We start from the raw sequence: 21,553 nt of genomic DNA on the forward strand, positions 1-21,553 counted from the left end.
AATTAATTTATGGGATCTGGGTGTCACTAGCTCGGCCAGCATTTACTTCCCATCCCTAATTATCCTGGAAAGGAAGGCTTCTTGAACTACTGCAGTCTTTGGGGTGTAGAGACACCCATAGTGCTGTTAGGAAGGGAGTTCAAAGATTTTGACCTTGTGAAGGAGCGATGATATATTTCCATGTGAAGGTGGTATGTGACTTGGAGGAAACCTTGCAGATGATGCTGTTCCTATACATCTACTGCCCTTGTCCTCTAGTGGGTAGAGGTTGCAGAGTTGGAAGGTGCTGTCAAAGGAGGGCTGCACACTGCAGACAATACATTGGCTGCAACGAATCCTAAACTTTATAAAGAGAATATGACAACAGGATGACATCCACTCAGAGGAATAGTTAATAATGGGTGCAAAGGAGGTATACTCTCAAAAGTATTATATTTGTGATTTAGACTACTTGGACACTGCGCATTAATTTCTTTTTGCAACCAGCAGCTAACAGGGAACTCTTTCAAAAGAAACACATGACAGCACATCTATCCTATGTAACCTGCTGTGACTTTGCAAAAAAAAATTGTCATCTGAAGTAATTTATCGTCACCAAATGAGTGCTTCCTTTTCAGTACAACTGTACCTTCCATGAATGTTGAGTATAATATAAGTGCAAAGTCTGTTTTCATTCAACATTTTCAGACACTCATTCTATTTTTTTCTGAACACTATGTTTCTCCCAGAAGTCTACATGACCCTTCTTATCACGTATTGTGGTATCCTAGTTTCAAAGTTCCACCAGAGGCCTTGGAATTCAGGAGATGTTTGATTACTCCTGCACTACAAGTTTCTACTGAAACAGCCCTAATCTCATAGCATCAGGCCTCTGGTTTGACACACTACAGCAGTCTTGAGGCTGTTGTAAGGCAAACTGGTCTTGTCTTGCATGTTCAAAGTGGTCAGAGGGGGAGCACCAGAGAAATACTATTTGGTGCTGCTAGGGAGATGCATTTCAGCAACTGCATTCTCCTTGGCCACGGATTTATGGCTCCAGGGAGCAGTGTAATATCAAGTCAAATGACAGTGGTAGGAAACTACGATTAATGATGCTTTCTATTCGACCCCTATTTCCTCCAAACTTCCATCAAGAAACCAACGTGTCCTTGATTGCTTTTTAGTTGAAAATCTGTTGTATTGGTGCTTGCGAAGATGACAACTTCCATGAATTTACAACAAGTGTGAACTGCCAATTCAAAAGCCAAAACTTGTCAGTCATTGCATATCTGGGTGATTGTCCTCAGAATCTTTACTTTTTAAATTATTTTATTCATTCACACGATTTGGGCATCACTAGCCAGACTAGCATTTATTGCCCATCTCTAATTGATCTTGAGAAGGCGGTGCTGAGCTGCCTTCATGAATCACTGCAGTCTTTGTGATGTGGGTGCTGTTAGGGAGTGAGTTTCAGGATTTTGATCCAGTGACAGTGAAGGATTGTTGATAAATACCAAGTCAGGATGGTGTGCCTTGGAGGGGAACTTGCAGCTGGTGGTTTTTCTACGTATATGCAGCCCTTGTCCTTTTAGATAGTATAAATCTCTAACTTGGAGGGTGCTGTTGAAGGAGCCTTATTAAGTTATTCTAGTGCATCTTTTAAATGATACACGCTGCTGTCGCTTTGTGTTGGGTTGGAGGAAGTAAAAGTTGAAGACATTTGATGGGGTGCCCTCAAGCAGCTGCCTTGTTCTGGATTGCTTCTGGAGTATTGTTAAACCTACAGACCCCCAGGCAAGTGGAAAGTATTCCATCACACTTCTTCCTTATGCCTTATTGATGTTGGGCAGGCTTTGAGGATTCAAAGGATGGTTTACTTGCTACAGAATTCTCAGCCTCTGGCCTGCTCTTATAGACACAACTTTCAGATATTTGGGGCACTTCAGTTTCTGATCAATGGTAAGCCCCCAGGATGTTGATGATGAGGAATGTACCTCCAGTAATACCATTAAATGTCAAGGACAATGGTTGTGTTCTCTCTTGTTGGAGGTGGTCATTACTTGGCAACTGTGCAGCAAAATTGTTGCTTGTCACTCATCTGCCCAAGCCTGAATGTTGTCCAGGCCTTATTGTATTCGGACAAGAACTGCTTCAGTATCTCAGGAGCCATGAATAGTGCTGAACATGCAATCATTTGTAAATGTGCCCACTTCTGAACATAAAGTGGGGGGAAGGTCATTGAAGCAGCTGAAGATAGTTGATTCTAGGACACTGCCCTGGGGATCTCCTGCAGTGAATACCTGGGGCTGAGGTAGTTAACCTCCAACAACCAAAAATAGCTTGTTTTGTGCTAGGTATGACTACAATCAATGCACAGTTGTCTCCCTGTGTAAGTAAAGTATTTCTCAAGCAGCCTTCTTTCAGTCGAGTACCAATTAGTTTTGGATCCCATGTGTGATCCTATAGGCAGCTGTTTCCTCAGCCTTTGCTGTGAAAAGGGATACATCATTTTCCATTGTCATTTCTGCTCAGTGAATCACTAGCTGCTAATTCCTCAATACTTTTGATTTCACTCCTTCAGATGAGTGCTGGAAGAGAGGAACCAAGTGGTAAATTGGAAACAATTGGTACAAAGGAGGACGCAGCAGGATACAACAACTAGAATTAGTGGATAGACCAGTCTTTATCCCTATCCCCCACTATTATCTTCAAATGCAGAGAGCTCTTCCTCGACCATTTCCAAATCATTATCATTCTCCTTTTTGTTGTGCTGTAACTGCAGAAAAGAAAGATGGCAGACACTGAAAATGCTATTATCTTCCTCAGGATTAAATAAAAAGAGAAAAGGAGTGGTAGTTTATGGCTGTGTTCTCAGGGTGATGGTACGTACACCCAGTTACTGACCTGCAGCTTTAAGGGACTCATCAACCATATCATCTTGTAAGCAGTGGTCAAAGAGGTTTAAGGATGGGAGGGATACCTCTCTAGTGCCCAGTATATGTTGGCCATTGTAAATGAAATGAAGGAAAGTCTGGGTTTTTTAATTGTGCCAAATGTTGTCAAACAGAAGAAGTCTAGTTTGTGGGGTTTGCTAATATCAAAGGAGAGGGATGGATTCTTATGCATTAAAGGGGCTTTATAGCCAGGACAGGAAGTTAGAACTGTATTTGGCCAAGGAACCTTATCATTTCCTCACATTGTTGACTTTATGCAGGTAAAATACAATTAAAAGCAGGAGGAACTTAAATGACTTGTAAAATCTATTTAAACTTACACATTGTTTGTAATCCATCCAACCAGTTTTTGCACGATTGGTGCTTCATTCTCAAGAACCTCTTGGACTTTTGTTTCATTCTTACCAGTCTTCATCAATCGCTCCACTCCTAACATTCTCTGAGCATACTTGTTCCATTAACACTCCTTACTGCTGCTTTGCACATGCACAACTCAATCACTGTTCTGTTCACTCATTTCTGTCTTTGGTTTTTTACTTTCAGAGCAATACAACAGAATTCTTTCGAGAATGTCCACCTTTTTATCAACTCTGTTGAAATTTATAATAAACATTCTAGAGAATGGCATTTGCAATCAATGATTTCTTGCCAGTTTGAAATTAATATTTGATTGGATTTACATTCTATTTATTCCAATAAAAATTGACTTGAAGCATTTTGGCTCTACTTCACTTCTGAAATGTTGAAGTGGTATCTATAGGTTTGATTTGTTCCCAACTATAATGATGCCCAATATATATTCTAATCCATAGTGAAGATATGTAATTTTAAATCAAATCATAGTTGTAAAATATGGTTAAATATACTGTTGAATTTTTTCTTAGAAGTGTTTTTAATATTGTGCAGCGTGGCATTGTTCATTTTAAATTATTCTTTGAGAAGTATTTTTATTTTTACAGATCCAGACAGACCTCCTGAAAATGTTGCTGTTACAGTAAAATCCTCTGACACCATTGAGATTAGCTGGGAAGAGCCTGTGATTTTCACAGGTCCAACGTCTTATCTAATAGATATAACAATGGTAAGGGCTTTGCTTTAACTAGCACAAAAGCAAGAAACTAATTTGATCTTTGTACCATGCCTGTTTAAAAAAAATGACAACAAAGTTGCCCTGAAATTTCAAAAATAAATTCAGTTTATTTCAATGTGCTGTTTGGATGAATTGAAAATCTTGTTATTGCCATTCTGTAGATAATAGAGGTTTAAGTTGTTTGTCCCTCATGGAACTTTATATTTGTAAACGTTTAAAATAATCAACCAATTTGTTTTAAATTATTGTTAATTTCTTCACTCTTGCTCTTTAGTACTTTGGCTGATTTTGCTGTAATGTGACATTTGCCTGTGTGGATGAGTCTTGAGTCAGCTGTCAGGGTGTCTATGCTAGGAATCCAGAACTCTCTCATTACTATGTTGTTTATGTGGCAGCCACAGTTCAGCTGGCAGCACTTTTGCCTCTGAAGTGCAAGGTTCTTCAGCCAAGTTCCACTCTGGCATTTGGGTACAAAAATCAAGGCTGACATACCAGGGCAACTGCATTGTTAGCAGTGTAGTCTTTTGAATGAGATGTTAAGCTGAGGGTCCAATTGCCTGCTGGGTGCATATAGAAGTTTCCATGACACTAGTCCTTTAAAGGGCAGCAGCGTTATCAGTGTAATAAAGAGAAAAGATTGTGGGAATTTGTCAAGTGCATATTGGCTGCTGTGCTTCCCGCACTCCTCTTCCAAAGCTCTTACCTTGGCTGTGAAGTGATTGGAAATGTTGGTGCAAGTGAAAAGCATGATAGGTGCAAGGCTTCATTAATCCTCCTGAAGCTCAAAGATCTAGACTTTATTTGGCTGACCCTTTCACGAAGATTCAAATTTGGAAGTGGATCTTAAAGGAAGTCATTGATTTTAACCTGCATCCTACAATGATTGCAATTCCACCAAATGGCCACCAAGGCATTAAATAGTTAATTTATAAATATAGCCGTTTTCAGTTAGCTTGTAGGAACTAAAAGCGTAGTACACTGCTGGCAAGAAGCCTTCCCCACCAGCTGCACAAACTGGGAAGATCATCTCTAATGCATGCATTGAAAATGTTATTTTCCAAATGTAAAATCTAATTCCTTCAAAATAAAAATTGGAATCGTGCTTATTAGCTTAAACACTCGTGGAAGATAAATGTCTTTTTATCTTTATGCTATCATTGTAAAATTGTCAAAACAGTGTTCTAGCAAATTACTTTTAAGCTTAGGGGAGAGTGGTTTGATTGTCAGTATAGGAAATGGAAGCTTGGTTAGTGCATCAATAACATCAGTCATGGTCAGACCTCTGTGGGGTTAGAGGCATAGCTGCCAAAGAGTACCATGTAACACCATTACACAGCTTTAACTGACCAATTACTTCAGCAGCTGTACTTGAGCACAAACAGTGCCGAATTAATAGGCTAAAGCTGAACTATTCAAACATGGATACTGATAAAATAATTGTTACACAATCTGTAGTGATTGTGATAGAAATATGTTTGCAATTCAAAATGTTTCTTGGTTCAATTTTATTAACACTTTGTAGCAAAGTAAGTGATGTAACACTGCTGGGTTTTAATGAAGCCAGACAATTGAATTCAGCAAGATTATTGGTTTTGAAAGCATAACTTTGATTCAATTTCATCAAGAGGTTGGAAATAATGAGCTGAATTTTCCTAAACTTTGGCGAAATGTAATTTTCATGACCATCATTGAAAGTTTCCTTCCATGGGTCATGACTTTAACTGCTTGCCTGATTAAGTGTACACATGAACTCGATGCACTCTTCTCACTGAATCATGTTGTCACAGAAGTGGAAGTACTCACCGCTGCTGGGGCCTCCCACGTTCACACCATGAGGGTCATATTTAAACCCCAGTTTGCACCACTTCAAACTCTACAAAGCCACAAACTGACGTTCAAAGTATGCTACCAAACTGCTATTCTACAGGAGACAGGACTCCCTTTTGGGGACAGGAGTCTGGAGATCTCAGCGGTAAGGTAGTGGAGAGAGGGAGGCTGCCCTCCTTCACGACTGTGAAAGGAGGCCACGGCACCAAATGCTGCCAGTTGGAAAGAGAATGCAAGCCAAGTCAGTGTGGTGCCTTCTGAGCTCCACAGGATAAGTGCTGCCATGTTTTCTCTACTACCATGTATTCACTCTAAATCTACCATTACACATGCCATCCACAAAGGCTAATGGTTTACCATTCTCAGCACTCAATGGCTCTCACCCACCTCATACTTACAAACAGGTACTCTCCTCACTCTCAGCACTTTCTCCTCACTTACTTGGGACACCTCATCACCTTTGCTGCTCTGGCACCACCACTAACATCTCTTCCATCTGCTTTCATCTCACTCAAGTCCATCTTTTGACTCACTGCAGACAAAAATGTCACACAAGAGGACAGAGAGGGCAAAGACAGGTAACGGGATGGCTGACATTCATGTCCACACCAGTACAAGGAGAACATCCTTGAATTTGCTGGAGAGGATTAGGACTTCCATGTTGGGACAATCAAGAAAGCTCAGTTGTGTTCTGTTGCTCTCTGTTTATCACTCCTATGAACATATTCTTATCATGCTCAAGCTTCCACCCTTATTGCACAACTACTTCCCCTGCTCTTTCAACCAAGCATCAGTGGCACTGAGGGAATAACCCCTCAGTTCATCAGCTCTCTCTCCACTTCTGAAGAAGTGACGATAGATACTTCAGTGGATACACCTGACTTTCTCCTGCCCCACTCAGCTCAGCTGATAGGCTTTCACCCCAGTGGATTCTCAAATCTAGATTAGACTGAAAAGCACAATCTGGTGATCACGTCACCACCATGTCTCCAAAGTTGGTCAAGAAAGAAACTCTGTGCAAATGCACAGGCAGGAACATGAATAACAGGTAGGTTTATGTGGGATACTGAGCAAAATTGATTGAATATTGGAGGAGTCCACCAATATTATCAGTACTGTGTTGGCTCTGGCATCTGTCTGTCACCATGGACAGGTTTCTAGCCATCATGGGCCCCAGTTCTAGTGAAATGCTCAGTGGCTGCTGGAAATTCTTGTAGACTCAAACTTCAACGCTTTAAATAGTAATGCTCAGCATTAGTGACATTGAATAGAGGGGCAAGGGACCTTGACTTGACTCCAGGAGCCTCTTCCTCTCATAGAGACTGTGTGGTGACAGTAGACACTCAGACAGGAGAGGAACAACATACAGGACCCGCTCTCAAGTTCCAGGACCTTTCACTTCTTCTGTGCGGCCTACAATACCCAACCCTGTGGAAGTTATGCTGAGGTGAATGAGCGTGTATTAGAACAGGATACCTCCTAGCACCTCAAATAGCCCAAAACCTCCAGGACAACAGGCTCCTGTGCAGGGCAGGTTTTCTGTCCCCTTGCTGCAGACCCTGCAACTGCACCTCAACCTCGTGAGATGGACTCAGAAACAAAAAAAATGTTCACTTAAATGGCACAGTTGTCCTTCATTGTACGTACCATCTCACATTTGTAAATATAAATGCACTTTAAATAATGACACATCTGATTGACCATGATTTTAACTGTAGGACCAGATTAAGTAGATACCTTGTCAGAGTTAAGCAGCCACTTCATACCCACCAAGACCATACAGGTCATATTGGCAAAGCATAGCTTATTTCTGAAAAGAGTTTACACTTTTCTGGGGCAAAGTTTCATTCTATTTCATTCTGCACCAGTACCTAGGAGAATCCCAATCGACAGATAAATGAATCAAGATTAGCTAATAACGAGATGCAAATCCATAGAAATAAGGCCCTCACTGTTTACTAGTGAGATCTTCAACTAGCCATGAAACCTTGTGGTACCTTTTTTCTCGACATCAAAAATGTGATTTTTTTTTCATTCTCATTGTATCTCCGAAATTTCTCACCTTTAACTTTCATGTTCAAGGGCTGAAAAACTTCTCCCCATTTTTTATAAGTCTTTCAATTTATTGAAAAACAAATGTACAACAAGAAAACACAATAATTGTATATAATCTAATCTTTGGGAAATTTGTAGAACATCAGAAATTACTGTATGGCATCAACACTTTATTTTTACATTTTTTACAGGTAGACAGTGAGGACTTCAACATGACCATTCTTAGATCAGAGAAACAGAACAAAATGTATGAGGTATCTGGATTGAAGCCATTCACAAGATACTCTGTCATCATTGTAGCATTTACAGGCAGAGAGGAAGATGCCCGAATACATGGCAAAGCCAGTGAGCCAATCATTGTTCGGACGCTTGAAGCTTGTAAGTCTACTTTATCTAGAACATAAGCTTTGATTTAAACTATTTTTAGGATCTAGATGAGTGAGGACATTTAATGAATTTTTGTGTGGCAGAATATAGATGGACATGACTGAGTTAAAGTATAGAATGGCTCTGATAAGAATGAAATTTAGTAAATAGACAAAGAAGAAAGTTTCTCAATTTTTTTTAATGATTATGCTTCTTTCAGTCATGCATATTTAATTTTAACCATCAAATCATCTACTAATTTTCCTTTAAGCTGTTTATATTCAATTTTAGTTTCTCTCATTTTTTTGTTTCTCTTTGTCAACTGAATTTAAAAAAAGACTTCCCTGTAGCAGTTATGTACTAGGGTCAGCCTTAAAGAGGTAAGAATGGAACTTATGTTCCTCAGGGTAAAGAATTCCTACTCTCAAGAACTGTTAGCCAAACCAATTGGCTGGCAGCTGAGTAAACCTAGCAGTCGCAACAAGAGGATCATGTTCATCAAATGGGATCATGGACCAAAGGGATGAGGGAGTCGCATTTGATGGCGGATAGAGCCCCCAACACGTATAGAGTGCCCTCCAAAGCCGGTACCCTCCCTTCCTTCCTACCTTTTCACTTAAGATAGTGAGAAAGCAAGCTGGTGATTTTCCTCCATAGTAAGGTAACAGCACATTAATTATCTTGTTAAGGACCTCAACTGACCTAAGAAAGGGTGGGTTGGCTGATGACTCATCATTTCACAGTTTTAGAGGAGACAGCTCAGGGATGAGTGGAAAGGCAGTGGCTAGTCACCTTCTATTTTATATGCCACTGCCTTAAATATGCCTGGCAGTAGTTGTAAAATACATTTCACCCTTGCCACTGGTTTCTAAAGTACTAGTAACCTTTACTTTTTTACCAGTTTTGCCTGGGATAAGTTCACCAGGTCCACAGACCTTTAGCTGAATTTAATGCTAATTCATAGAGGGCAGCCCTCTCCAGTAATCAGAAAGACAGTGTCAACTCTGCCATGGCCATTTCTAGGAGCATTGACAGGAATAAACTAGAATCAGGTTGTTAACTGGCCGATGACAGGTTTAGTGCCTTTAAAGGAGAAGATTCCATCTCTCTGAGCTGCTAACCAACTAGGTGGCTGGCATCTCTTCAGTCTCAACAGCCCACTGAGAGAAGTGACCACTGCTGGGTCTTCAGCAGGCTTTCGATGAAAGATGTCCCAGAAGATAAGTGAATGTAGTGGGCTTGCCAGGCCCAAGCGGTCCCAGGAAAAAGAATTTAGGGATGTTAATGCTGGAGGGCATGGGGGACTCTTTTAAGGGGATAGCCCTTATCACTGAAGGTCTCCGCCACAGGCCGCAGGGTACCCGGTGATCCACCACTGAGCCCATAGGGTATCCATCAGGTTACACTTGAGCTAGAAAATGAGTACCAGTGTGTTGTAACCATCTGGCAGTTCAGAGTGCACATTCTAATTGGTATTGCAGCATCAGTCAACTTACCTTGCTTCCAGCAAGGAACCTTGCTCACTGTAAGCACATAGCATGAAACCACGTGTTAATTGTGCAATAACTTAATACCATTTAAGTCAATTGTTGTAACGTCATACACTCTGCATACCTATACTTTAAATAAGCCACCATTATGCACTTTCTTTCAGTGCCTCAAGACGCACCACAGAATTTTAACCTTCAAAAGATACCTGATGAAGTGACAATGGTTTACGTATCTTTTTTGCCACCATCTCTGCCAAATGGTATTGTTCAGGGATACCAAGCAATTATTGATAAAGAAGGAGAAACATTTGAACGCCATGTAAGCAATCTGAAAATTGTTAAAAACAACCAATCACTGACTGCTGTCATAGAAGGGTTAAAAGGTGGAAATACGTACATCATACGGGTAAGAAGCACTTATTATTATAGTTTGAATAAAAAAAAGTGTAATGATCCCAGCTGCTTTCTGGCAGAACTAGCCATGTCCCAGAATGAGACCTTGATTTTATTTTAAAAACTGAAAGAACTATGGATGTTCTAAATCAGGAGCAAAAACAGAAGTCGCTGGAAAAGCTCAGCAGGTCTGACAGAGTTAAACTCTGATTTTTCCTTCACAGGTGCTGCCAGACCTGCTGAGCTTTTCCAGCTTCTGGTCATGGTTTTATTTTTTCTAATTTTATCTAAGTAGTCATTTGCTGAAACATAAGCATAAAAGGCACAGATTTTCTCCAACGAAACAGAAGTTTATTACACAAAACGAAAGCAAAAGATAAAAGTAAGCAGGCCAAGTTACCTAAACATCGAACAAAAGGCTGAATTTCACCAAAAAATGGCCAAGTGTCAATTTTGGGGAGTTTTATGGAGAATTTCTCTCCAGGAGCTCTAGTGAGTTATCTCATGCAATTTCATGCTGCTTGCCTTAAAATGTAGGCACCAGGCCTCTATGGCATTATCTTATTATGCACTCGTCAGGTGTGAAATATGACTGCCAGGATCTATCAGTATTTCCACAACTGGCACTATGCTTAATGTCCAACTGTGCACCAGGTCAATCAGCAACAAATAGTACTTCATAGTACAAATAGGGGAGGAAAATGAAAAATAAAAGGTTCTCAGGGAACTTCGGTGGCATAAGTGAAACTTCATTACAAATAGAAACCAACAAGCTAAACTTCTTGAACAATTAAACAGTTAAAATGTAACTGTGTGCAGCATAATTCCAACTGCCTGCCATTTATATCCCCTTTCCCCCGGATGATAAAGTAAGCAAATATCCTCACCAAAGTAAGTGTAGAATGAGATGACTTGGGAACTGTATAGTTGATAACAAGGTGTAAATCGTATGCTGATCTCTGAACATTGCAAAGCTCCCCTATAATATTCCAGAGTATCTTGATTTTATTTTTAAGTGGAGCCTATTACATTGAATAAGATCACATTTTAACAGAAAGATATTTGTTGATGTTCTTCTGTCTGCCTGAGTGTACTTCCTTTTTCTGTTAATTAAATATCAATTCCTTTTATCCTAAGGTCCGTGCTGTAAATGGAGCTGGTGCTGGCCCACAAACATTAGAACAGAAAGTAACTATGGATGTGAAAGGTAGGTTATTCTGCTGGTTTTTATCTAATTCACTTTCAAGCACTTCAGTTATACCTTCATGATTGAGTGAAAAAGAAGTGACGGTAACAGAGAGAAAAAGAGAATTTTCTGGGCAATATTGACATTGCCTGTCTTGCCAAAGACTCCAGAGCCAAAATGCCTTGATTCGTTTTCTTCAAGTACCCTACCATTATATATCCACTCGTGGTTTTTGTAAATTCTTCTTCTGAAAGCACACAGAAGAATGTAAGATAAGGGTGATAGTCAGTGCACAACGAAAATGAGGTATGGGAGTGTTTTCACTGACTGAAAGGGCACTGAGGCCACAGCAATGTATCTATTTTCAATGCAAATTGCATTGTTGACTTCATGTTCTAATTTATGCATCTATTTCAGCTTTCTTCCTTATCCTATATACTTTGAGTTACTGAAAGTACAGAGTGATTGGAAGAGAAAGAAATATAATTACAGAAGCCTTCAAAATTATAATGTGGAGGTGCTGGTGTTGGACTGAGGTGGACAAAGTCAGAAGTCACATGACACCAGGTTATAGACTAACAGGTTTATTCGAAATCACAAGCTTTTGGAAGTCACCTGATGAAGGAGCAGCACTCTGAAAGCTTGTGATTTCAAATAAACCTATTGGTCTATATCCTGGTGTCATGTGACTTCTGAGTTCAAAATTAAAAACCTGGATTTTCATAATGTCAGAAAGACTCAGGAATCTATCAAAAATGGTAGTCAAGACCCAATTCTGAGATTTTTGCCCCCTCCCATTCCCAACAGCTCCATTTTCACTGTCTCAGGATTAGGGTACAAGCAATGAGCATGTACCTTGTACTCCTGACCTGCTGGCTTCAGTACAGGGTTAGCCCACTTGTCATGACATTTGGATCATGGCCCCTCAGAGGAATAGTGAATTATAGGTCATGATTCAAGAACCTTTTGAAAGATATTTTCAAATGTTTTATAGTCCAACACTAACTCCATGTCAAATTATACCTACTCCATGCCAACTAATGACTTTCCTTGCCCATACACCCAGCATCATGGCATCTTTTAGCCACCATTCTATCTGATTCCCTAGCCACTCCTATTCACTCAATAAACGCAATGTAGAGAATCACTTGGCACAGATATTTTTGAATTAACCCATTTAGAGATGTTATTATATACCTGTGGACTTGAACTAGGACGCGGGGGAACTTAAACCCAGGCCCAGAGATAGGTACACTACCACTGCACCACTTAAACAGCCCCAATCACTTGTCCTACAATGAGGTCTAGAATTGTTTTAAAAAAAACCCAATCAGTGTTTGATCTTATCAGTGCAGAGAAAACAATACTGTCAATAATGAATACAGTGGACTAAAATGAAAAAAATGCAGGTAGATCACTGCTTCTGGTACAAGATGGGGCCTTGGATGATGAGGACAAAAGGGCAAGTGTTGCATCTTTTGCCTTTGAATGAGAAAATGCTATGGAAGAGAAGAGCTTTTAAGAGCGATGGAGGAGTGGACCAGGGTGTTGCAGAAGAAATGGTTCCTGCACAATATTGACAAGTGAAGGGAAGGAAAAATGAGTTAGGTTATGGTATCTCCCTGGAGGTGGCAGAATTGATTCAGGATAAATGGAAAATAAGGACAAGGGGAATCCTATTATTGCAGAGTTGGGAAGTTCTGAAGGTAAAATTGCAAGATTGGTTCAAACAGAACTCAGGGCCCTGTCAACCATGTTGGAGCTCTGGCGTTTGGTGGGGAGGGGGTATGGTTTGAAGGCAAAGAAATAACGGTTGGAAGCACCTTTGTGGAAGATGGCATCATTGGAACAGATGCGACAAAGACAGAGAACCTAGGAGAATGCAATTGAGTCCTCACTGGAAGAAAGGTGTGAGGAAGTGTAGTCAAGGTAACTGAGGAAGTTGGTGGGTTTATAATTGATGTTGGTAAACAGCTTATCACAAGAAATGGAAACAGAAGTCAAGGATGGGAAGGGAAGAGTCAAAGATGGACCAGGTGAACATGAGAGAGAGAGATGGCAATTAGAAGCAAATAGATTTTTTTTCAATTCTGGATGACAGCAAGAAACAATGTCAATGATGTCATTGGCCATAGGAAGATTCAACCTTTTTCTAATGCCATAAAGTCAAAAAAAACTACCTCCACATAATTGTGAATAATAAAAGCTGTCTATTGTTTCATATATTCTGATTTATGAAAAGCGAATCACAAGGGAATGACAAGGTACTGATTGTGATAAATAATATGAAGTACATGCAACAAGCCTCAGTCTTCATATGCTTTAATGGAATCACAATTGTAGGGAATCTCAAAAGGTTTCATGGCACATGCAAAATCCAAATATACTGACAATACACATTTAATATTTTTTTATATAGCAACTACACCTATTACCAACTAAATATTAAATTTCGTAAACCTAGAAATCAGTGTATAACATTTTATTTACATTTTCAATATTGTTTCAAACAATGATTTTCATTATCCCATTTTCTCCACAGCTCCACCAAAACCTACTTTTAAACCAGCTGTTGCTTTAGACAAAAATGGAGCATTACAGGTCACTTCTACAACTATGACTATCAGAATGCCTGTATGTTATTTCACAGATGAGCATGGTTCCATCAAAAAAATACAAGTAATAGTGACTGAAAAAAGAGGTAAAGATTCATTAATTTTTACAAAGTTTGTCATGAATCAAATGGAAATAACATGAAGAAATTAATTGATAATTCACCACTTTGCCTTAGTGTAACAAAATTACCATTGGTAATATACCATTTTTTTTCTTGTGATGTGATGCATTTGACAATTGCAGGTCTTTTTTGTAGTGCAGTAATTCAGATGTAGTAATTTTAAGAGGCTGATTTGTATGTGGGAACTTCTGGATTGTTTTGTGGCTGCACTGCTTAGAGGCAATATTAAAAACGGGACTAAAACGGAAGTCGCTGGAAAAGCTCAGCAGGTCTGGCAGCATCTGTGAAGAAAAAAATTAGAGTTAACATTTTGGGTCCGGTGATCCTTCATCAGAAGGTGAAGGGAAGGAACAATGTATTAGATTATGGTGTCTCCCTGGAGGTAAGGTCACCGGACTGAAACATTAACTCTGATTTTTTTCTTCACAGATGCTACCAGACCTGCTGAGCTTTTCCAGCAGCTTCTATTTTTGTTCCTGATATACAGCATCCACAGTTCTTTCAGTTTTCAACAATGGGACTGATTCCCTGATTAAGCATTTTCAGAGAGGAACTGATACTCTTTAAGAACACTCAGCAAGAAATTGGGTGTACAGAAAATCCCATTTCTGCCGGACTTTAGGAGTTCCAAGAAAGGAATGTCAGTCTTAGAGAAGATATGCATGGTGTAGTTGTATTCAGGTTCTTAAACTATGCAAATTATTGCTTACAATATGTTGAACAACATCTTTGTTTTTATTTTGAGTTAAAAGCTCCATTTTGAAGGTGAAAGGTTACTTCTTCTATGGTTTTCTGAGTAATTAGTATCTGGAGAATGTTATTCTCTACATGGTGGCTCAGTGGTTAGCACTGCTGCCTCACAGTGCCAGGGATCCAGGTTCAATTCCAGCTTTGGGTGACTGTCTGTGTGAAATTTGCACGTTCTCCCTATGTTTGTGTGGGTTTCCTGTGGGTGCTCTGGTTTCGTGCCACAGTCCAAATATGTGCAAGTTAGGTGGATTGGCCATGCTGAATTGCCCAGAGTATGTAGGTTAAGTGGATTAACCATGAGAGTTACAGGGAAATAGTGGGGGGGTTTGTGTCAGTGTGGACTTGTTGGGTCGAATGGCCAGTTTCCACATTGTACGGATTCTATGATTAAGGCAGTCAAATCTGTAAGACTGGTACCATATGTATCTAAATTATGCATCTGAGATACGTTGGTGTAGATTTTAAAAAAAGAAACAGTGAATTTTCCTGCCTTGTTGGAGCGTGAAAGGTAGGTAAATATGGTGTGAATGAAAGAATCTGGGCTGAATATTATGCTGTTCAGCTAAGACTGAGTTGTGTTGTGTTCTTGGAGAGTTTTTTTTTGTTGCGGGGCCAAGCAGGTTCTCTTGCCATAGCTTACCAAACTCACCTCTTTAAATACTAACCCTGACCCTATGATGTCAGTCATGTCTGATTTCCAACGCATTTTACCATGCACTGTTTCCACAAAAAGCCACTATTTGGCCGATATTCACCCAAGACCCAGAATCCGTTGCACCTACTGAAAGTCCATTTTGCATTTGGATTAGCATTGGCACTGCCATATTCTGTGAAATGGGCCTGGCGGTTCTGGTCAATGCTGTGGCCCAAAGGAGAGGTGTCTCTTCCTAGATGACCGAGAGAGGAAACCATGCCACCAGACCCTGTCAGCTTGGTGTCAAGTGGCCACCTGGGTCAGTATCACCCACACAAGTCCAGAGGAATGCAGAATGAAGGTCAGTGATTCTCTCCACTCCGCTAGGGTAAATGTCACATTCTCCTCTTTACCACCTCACACTCAATCCATCTCTGTTACTGCATACACTTCCCACCAATGTTCATGCTCTGACACCCTCATTATTGCATACAGCAACTTTGTTCACTCGTTTATCCCCACATAAAACCTCCCACAGCCCTAATCCTGCAGGTCCTCTGTTCTGCCTGTTCAATCCTTCTGTACACCTCACTACCTTTACCTTTCCCCCACATATACCAGAACTAAAGTCATGCCACCCATTGTAATCCTTTCGTTGGCCCCCTTTGTTCATTACAGCCCACTACATGGCAGGAAGAGCCAAGACAGGTGCAGGGTGCCTGACCCTCTACAAGGAGGGAATCCTGACCCTTGCAGGAGTACATTAATACCATTCCTGCAGGGATGCAGAAACATCCATTTCCTGCCTTATGTGTAAATATCATTCTTCATCCCACAGCAGCTCTCACAGTAAACCTAATGTCAGTCTCAACCATTGCGCACCACTTCTAATCACCAGCTGCAACGCTCCCTTTCTCTTTTGACTGACAGGTTCTGCTAGCCTGCACTAGATCTCTGCAGGGAAATGCCCATTTCCAGCAGGGGCACCATTCTTAACCTTTGGCCTGAGGACAAGAGTATGGAGGTCTTAGAGGACACACTGGCAAGTCTGTCACCCCACTCCAGCTCTGGTGAGGGAGGGGAGGCACACATAGACATGGCGAGTGTGTGTACACCAACTGGTGAGCACCTCACAGTGACAGTTTCACAACTGGCTGAGGAAGCAATGCCCTATACTGGCAGAAATAAGGTACCTGCTCAGCATCAGGCAGGAGATGATCCTGTGGTGTTGGCAATTAGGGCTTTCATCCGAATGCACAATGCAGAGCAGCAGCACCAGACAGGCATATGGGACACAGGGCCTTCATTTCCCAGCAGCTGCGTCGATGGACTGGTTGGCGGCTGCCATTAACGCCCAGGCCTAGTTCCCTCGTGAGCAGCTGGAGAGGAGCATGCATCTGCACTCCGTCTTCCCACGTGTTGGTGTCCAAGATCAAACGCATGGGCACAGGGGTCTTGGGAATCTTAACCCCAGTCCTATTGTTCCCTCCTCACAAGGAAATAGGACAGTGCCAGAGCCACCCACTTGTGTGTGGAACCACACACAAGCTTCTTGGTAGTTTCCATTCAGGATACTGCAGGGGCAGCTGGGTCTTCCCCCTGCCTTCCCTCATTCAATCTTTGGATATTCAAGTATAGGCAGGTCAACCCACCTCTGGTATGATGTCCCTGAGCATGTCTAGCCTGTACAGACATGAACGCCACTAAACTTCCAGATAAATGTGAGACCATTACAGATGGAAATAGGAAAATATATACTGGAGAACAGGCAAATGTCAAAACAACTAAACAGCTACTTTGCATCTGTCTTCTCCCAGAAATACTCAGTGACCAAGGGATTCACATAACTGAAGAGTTAAAATGAATTGGTATTAGTAAAGTGGTAGTAGCTGAAAAATTTACTGAATTGGAGGTTTAATAAATCATCCCAGAATGTTGAATGAAATAACAATGGAGATAGTAGAATCATTGGTTGTTATCTTTCATAATTCTACAGGTTCTGGGAAGGTTCCTGATGACATAAAGTTAGCAAATGTATTCCTATATATTTAACAAGGGAGGAACAGGAGAGTGGAGATCCACACACCAGTTAGCCCGACATCCATAGTAGGAATGATGTTTGAATCAATTATAAAGATGTGAAAATTGAACATTGAGAAAAGAATTGCAAACTTGGACAGAGTTCACGTGAATTAGTGAAATGAAAATCATATTTCATAAACTTGTCAGAGTTTTTGGCAGATGGTACTTGTAACATAGAAGAGAAAAAACAATGGATGTGATGTCTTTGCCTTTTCAGAGGGTTTTGATCAGATGCCATAGTGCATAAATTAAAGTGCTTGGGATTGGGGCATGTAAGGATTGAGAATTTATTAATAGGCAGAAGCAGAGATTAGAAATAAATGGATCATTAAACAATGCACTAGAGAAGGCTCCACAAATCTCCCCATCCTCAACAATGAGGGAACCCAGCACATCAACCCAATAGTCTATAGGTGTGAGGCTGGAAAAGCATAGCAGGTCAGACAGCATTCAGGAGCAGGTAGTTCAATGTTTCAGGCTGAAACCCTGATGAAGGGCTTCAGCCCGAAACATTGACTTAGCTGCTGTTTGGATGCTGTCTGACCTGCTGTGCCTTTCCAGGCTCACACCTATAGACTCTGGCTTCCAGAATCTGCAGTCCTTATTGTCTCCACATCAATGCAATAACCTGCTCACTGGCACTCAATTTGGGTTCTGACAGGATCACTCAACTCCTGACCTCATTTCAGCCTTAGTTCAAGCATGGACAAAAGAGCTGAATTCCAGAGGTGAGCTCCTGACCTCATTACAGCCTTCGTTCAAGCATGGACCAAAGAGTGACTGACCTTGACGACAAGGAGCCCGAGTAAAACTGGAATTAATGGAAATCAGGGAAAGCTCTCAACTGGTTGGAGTTGTACCTGGCAGAAGTTAAGATGGTCCAGTTGTTGTAGGCTAGTCATCTCATCTCCTGGATATCTCTGCAGGAGTTCCTGAGGGGAGCGTCTAAGATTGAACCATGTTCAGCTCTTCATTGATAACCTTCCCTCTAACATAAGGTCAGAAGTGAGGATGTTTGCCAATTATTGCACAATGTTCGGCGTGATTCACAACTCATTAGGTACAGATGCAATCCATATATAAATGCAGCAACATCTTTCTTTTTCCAGCTTTCTTTATGCAATGTTTAATTTATGATGTGAAGGTAAGAATGCATATTTTAAATGCTAATGTAGCTGATTTCTGTGAGTCAAAAATGAAATAATACACACTGTGGGTGAGGTGTGACCACACTCAAAATGCACAAACTTTTGGGCCCATATGTAACACAGAATAAACTCCTGAACTCTATTAACCATTTCGTCCTGCTGTACTCACGTTACCAGATCATCATATGGTACTTTAGTGCCGATGACATGTTGCATATGCAATTATGTATTTGAGCAAATTAGGCAATTCTGCCATCACTTAAAAATGCGATCTATTTTATCAACAGTTGTCTTCAGCCAGCATAACTACTTTGGAGTGGAATTTTGCACAGTCAGGAAAACTCTGCAGACCTTTAAAAATGGTAGCCAGGACCCAGATATGAGGTTAGACGCTTTCCTAAAGACCCAGTTTTTGCTAGTTGAGGAAAGAAAGCTGGGTGATTCAAAAGGTGGAAATCCTGAACTTGGCAGGGCCATTTAATCTCAGTGCTGAATTCAGACAGAACCTCTACTTTGGATGGTCCGTGACCCTTAAACCACAATGTGGGAGTCACAAATTAATGAATTAAACATAAATGCCCTTGAAAGACATTTTAGGTCTGTTTAAAATGCAATGATTGAAAATTTTTAACTGCCTTTAACCTGTAAAAACATTGCATCTATTAGTAGGAATTAACAGTTCTATCTGATAGACTCCTTAGATTGAAAGATACAAGTTTTAAAAAAATGCATCAGGTCATGCAGTTTAAGGTGAAAGGGGAAAGTTCAAAGGAGATGTCAAGTTTTTTACACAGAGAGTGGTAGGAGTCTGGAACTTGCTCGAGGTTGGTGGTGGAGGCAGATACGATAGGGATGTTTAAGGAACTTTTAGGTAAGCACATGAATATGCAAGCGATGGGGAGATATGGACCAAGAACAGGCAGTTGGGGTTAGTTTAATTTGGTGTCATGTTCAGTGCAACATCGTGGGCCAAAGAGTCTATTCCTGTGCTGTACTGTTCTATGTTCTATATCACACCTACTAAGGAGTGTCTCCAACTGATGATGCATCTCAGACACGTCCTCTGACAAGCATCATAAGTGCTGCATGTTCCATTTCCTGCACTGCCATCATGTGTTTTATGAAAATGCCAATTATAGCTTTCTAAATCTTCGATATATGAGTTAAAGCTTTTTAAATCTTCATATAAGGAAACAATTTTCCATGAAATGAGATGAAATTAACATATATCCATTTTGTCGAAAACTAGAAATCTACATGTTACATGTATACATTATTACAATCTTATATCACATAAATTTTCAGTTCTGTTTTGACAAATTGTTTCCTGTTTGTTTCTAAAGTCATCGTTCCATTATAGCGTCTATCATCATATTCAATTTAATGTTGTACATACCCTGAATTGAAACAAAACGTACCGAGACCAGTTTAAAACTCATAGCAGCATGGGGTCATTCGGCCCATTTAACGTCCTTCACCTATCATCCATGGATGATTATCCACATCGGTGCATTTTTACCCATGGTATCCCCATATTCCTTTGTATTAATTGGTATTTAGAAATTATTAATCTCTACTTTGAACATACTCAATAACTGAGCTTTCAAAGATGCCTGGGACAGAGAATACTAAGGATTCACAAACTTTTGAATAAAAAGAAAATTATGCTCCGCTTGGCCCTTCCACTTTATTTATAACTTGTACTCGGATCTTCCCAGACCTGGTGGGGAGGGTGAAACAGCATTAGGAACACCAAAGCCAGACACATGACTCTGTCAAGCGAGAGAGACAGTTTACTTCAGAGGATAAAGTTTGGTGTAGGAACCACAGGAATGGTCCTGCATGGGTAAGAGGCATGGTCAATATGAGGTCAAGTCCAGTGACGTATAAAGCTCGTTCAGATGCAACAGTCCTGAACAAACACATTGACCATATGAAAGCTGCAGACTTGCAAATGGAGCGGGAGCAAACAAGCCCAGCTCCTCAACTGCCTTCCAACTGTTCTGGAATCCATGTGTTCTCACTTTACATCAAGCGTTGAAGATACTTCAGAATCTGACATGGATAAAATGGATGTTGCCCTATCGACACCTTTGCCGCCTGAAGAAGAGAATGAATTTCTTCTGAGATGCCCTGGGCGCAAGAGGTGAGCTACTGTGCATTACACACCATCTATATCAGAGGCAGAGTTGGAGGAACCTGACCCGGTGCTAAAAGGTCCCAGGAGGAGCTACAAAAAAATGTCCTTGGACTCTGAGGGGACGGAATGTAGTGATTGTAACAAGGTCGGCCAGATGGACCTCATAGAATATGTTAACCTGTTCCAATCAGGGAGCCCTGGCATATAGATGAGAACAGGAGTGTCGGACATCCTATTCACTCTGAGAGTTGGCTGTAAGGGAGCCAGAGCAGTGTCAAGGACTCTCCATGTGTGTATAAGGGGTTATTTGGTGACAGGATACCAGCCTTTGTGGAGTTATTTCAGATCCCACATTTTGTTCTTCTAATCTGAGATTCTCCCTTCATAATATACTGACTCCATGCCTTATTATCAGCACCACACAACCTCCTTTTCCCTTTTGTCTGTTCTTTCTAAATATTGAATATGCTTTCACAAGGATAACGTGCCTGTAGCTGACCAAGACTAGGAATATCCTTTATAAAAACTGAAAAAACTGCAGATGCTGTAAATCAGGAACAAAAACAGAAGTTGCTGGAAAAGCTCAGCAGGTCTGGCAGAATCTGTGAAGAAAAAATCAGAGTTAATGTTTTGGGTCCAGTGACCCTTCCTCAAACAAAGGAGTTGATAACGATCTGGCTAGGAGGGTGAATGGCTGTTAATAGGGACTGTTAGTGACTAAT

At 40.7% G+C, this 21,553-nt stretch overlaps 1 protein-coding gene across 1 annotated transcript in view; it reads left to right on the forward strand.

Moving 5' to 3' along the window:
• ptprq (protein tyrosine phosphatase receptor type Q) overlaps window positions 1-21,553 on the forward strand; it is a 173,279-nt gene that overhangs the window by 96,956 nt on the left and 54,770 nt on the right. The window contains exons 32-36 of the mRNA XM_048607916.1: window positions 3,893-4,014; window positions 8,097-8,283; window positions 9,926-10,167; window positions 11,292-11,361; window positions 13,883-14,041. Of these exons, the coding sequence (XP_048463873.1) occupies window positions 3,893-4,014; window positions 8,097-8,283; window positions 9,926-10,167; window positions 11,292-11,361; window positions 13,883-14,041 (780 nt within the window). The remainder of the gene's footprint in view (window positions 1-3,892; window positions 4,015-8,096; window positions 8,284-9,925; window positions 10,168-11,291; window positions 11,362-13,882; window positions 14,042-21,553) is intronic.

Source organism: Rhincodon typus, chromosome 18 (assembly GCF_021869965.1).
Source record: "Rhincodon typus isolate 14 chromosome 18, sRhiTyp1.1, whole genome shotgun sequence".
Lineage (NCBI taxonomy): Eukaryota > Metazoa > Chordata > Chondrichthyes > Orectolobiformes > Rhincodontidae > Rhincodon > Rhincodon typus.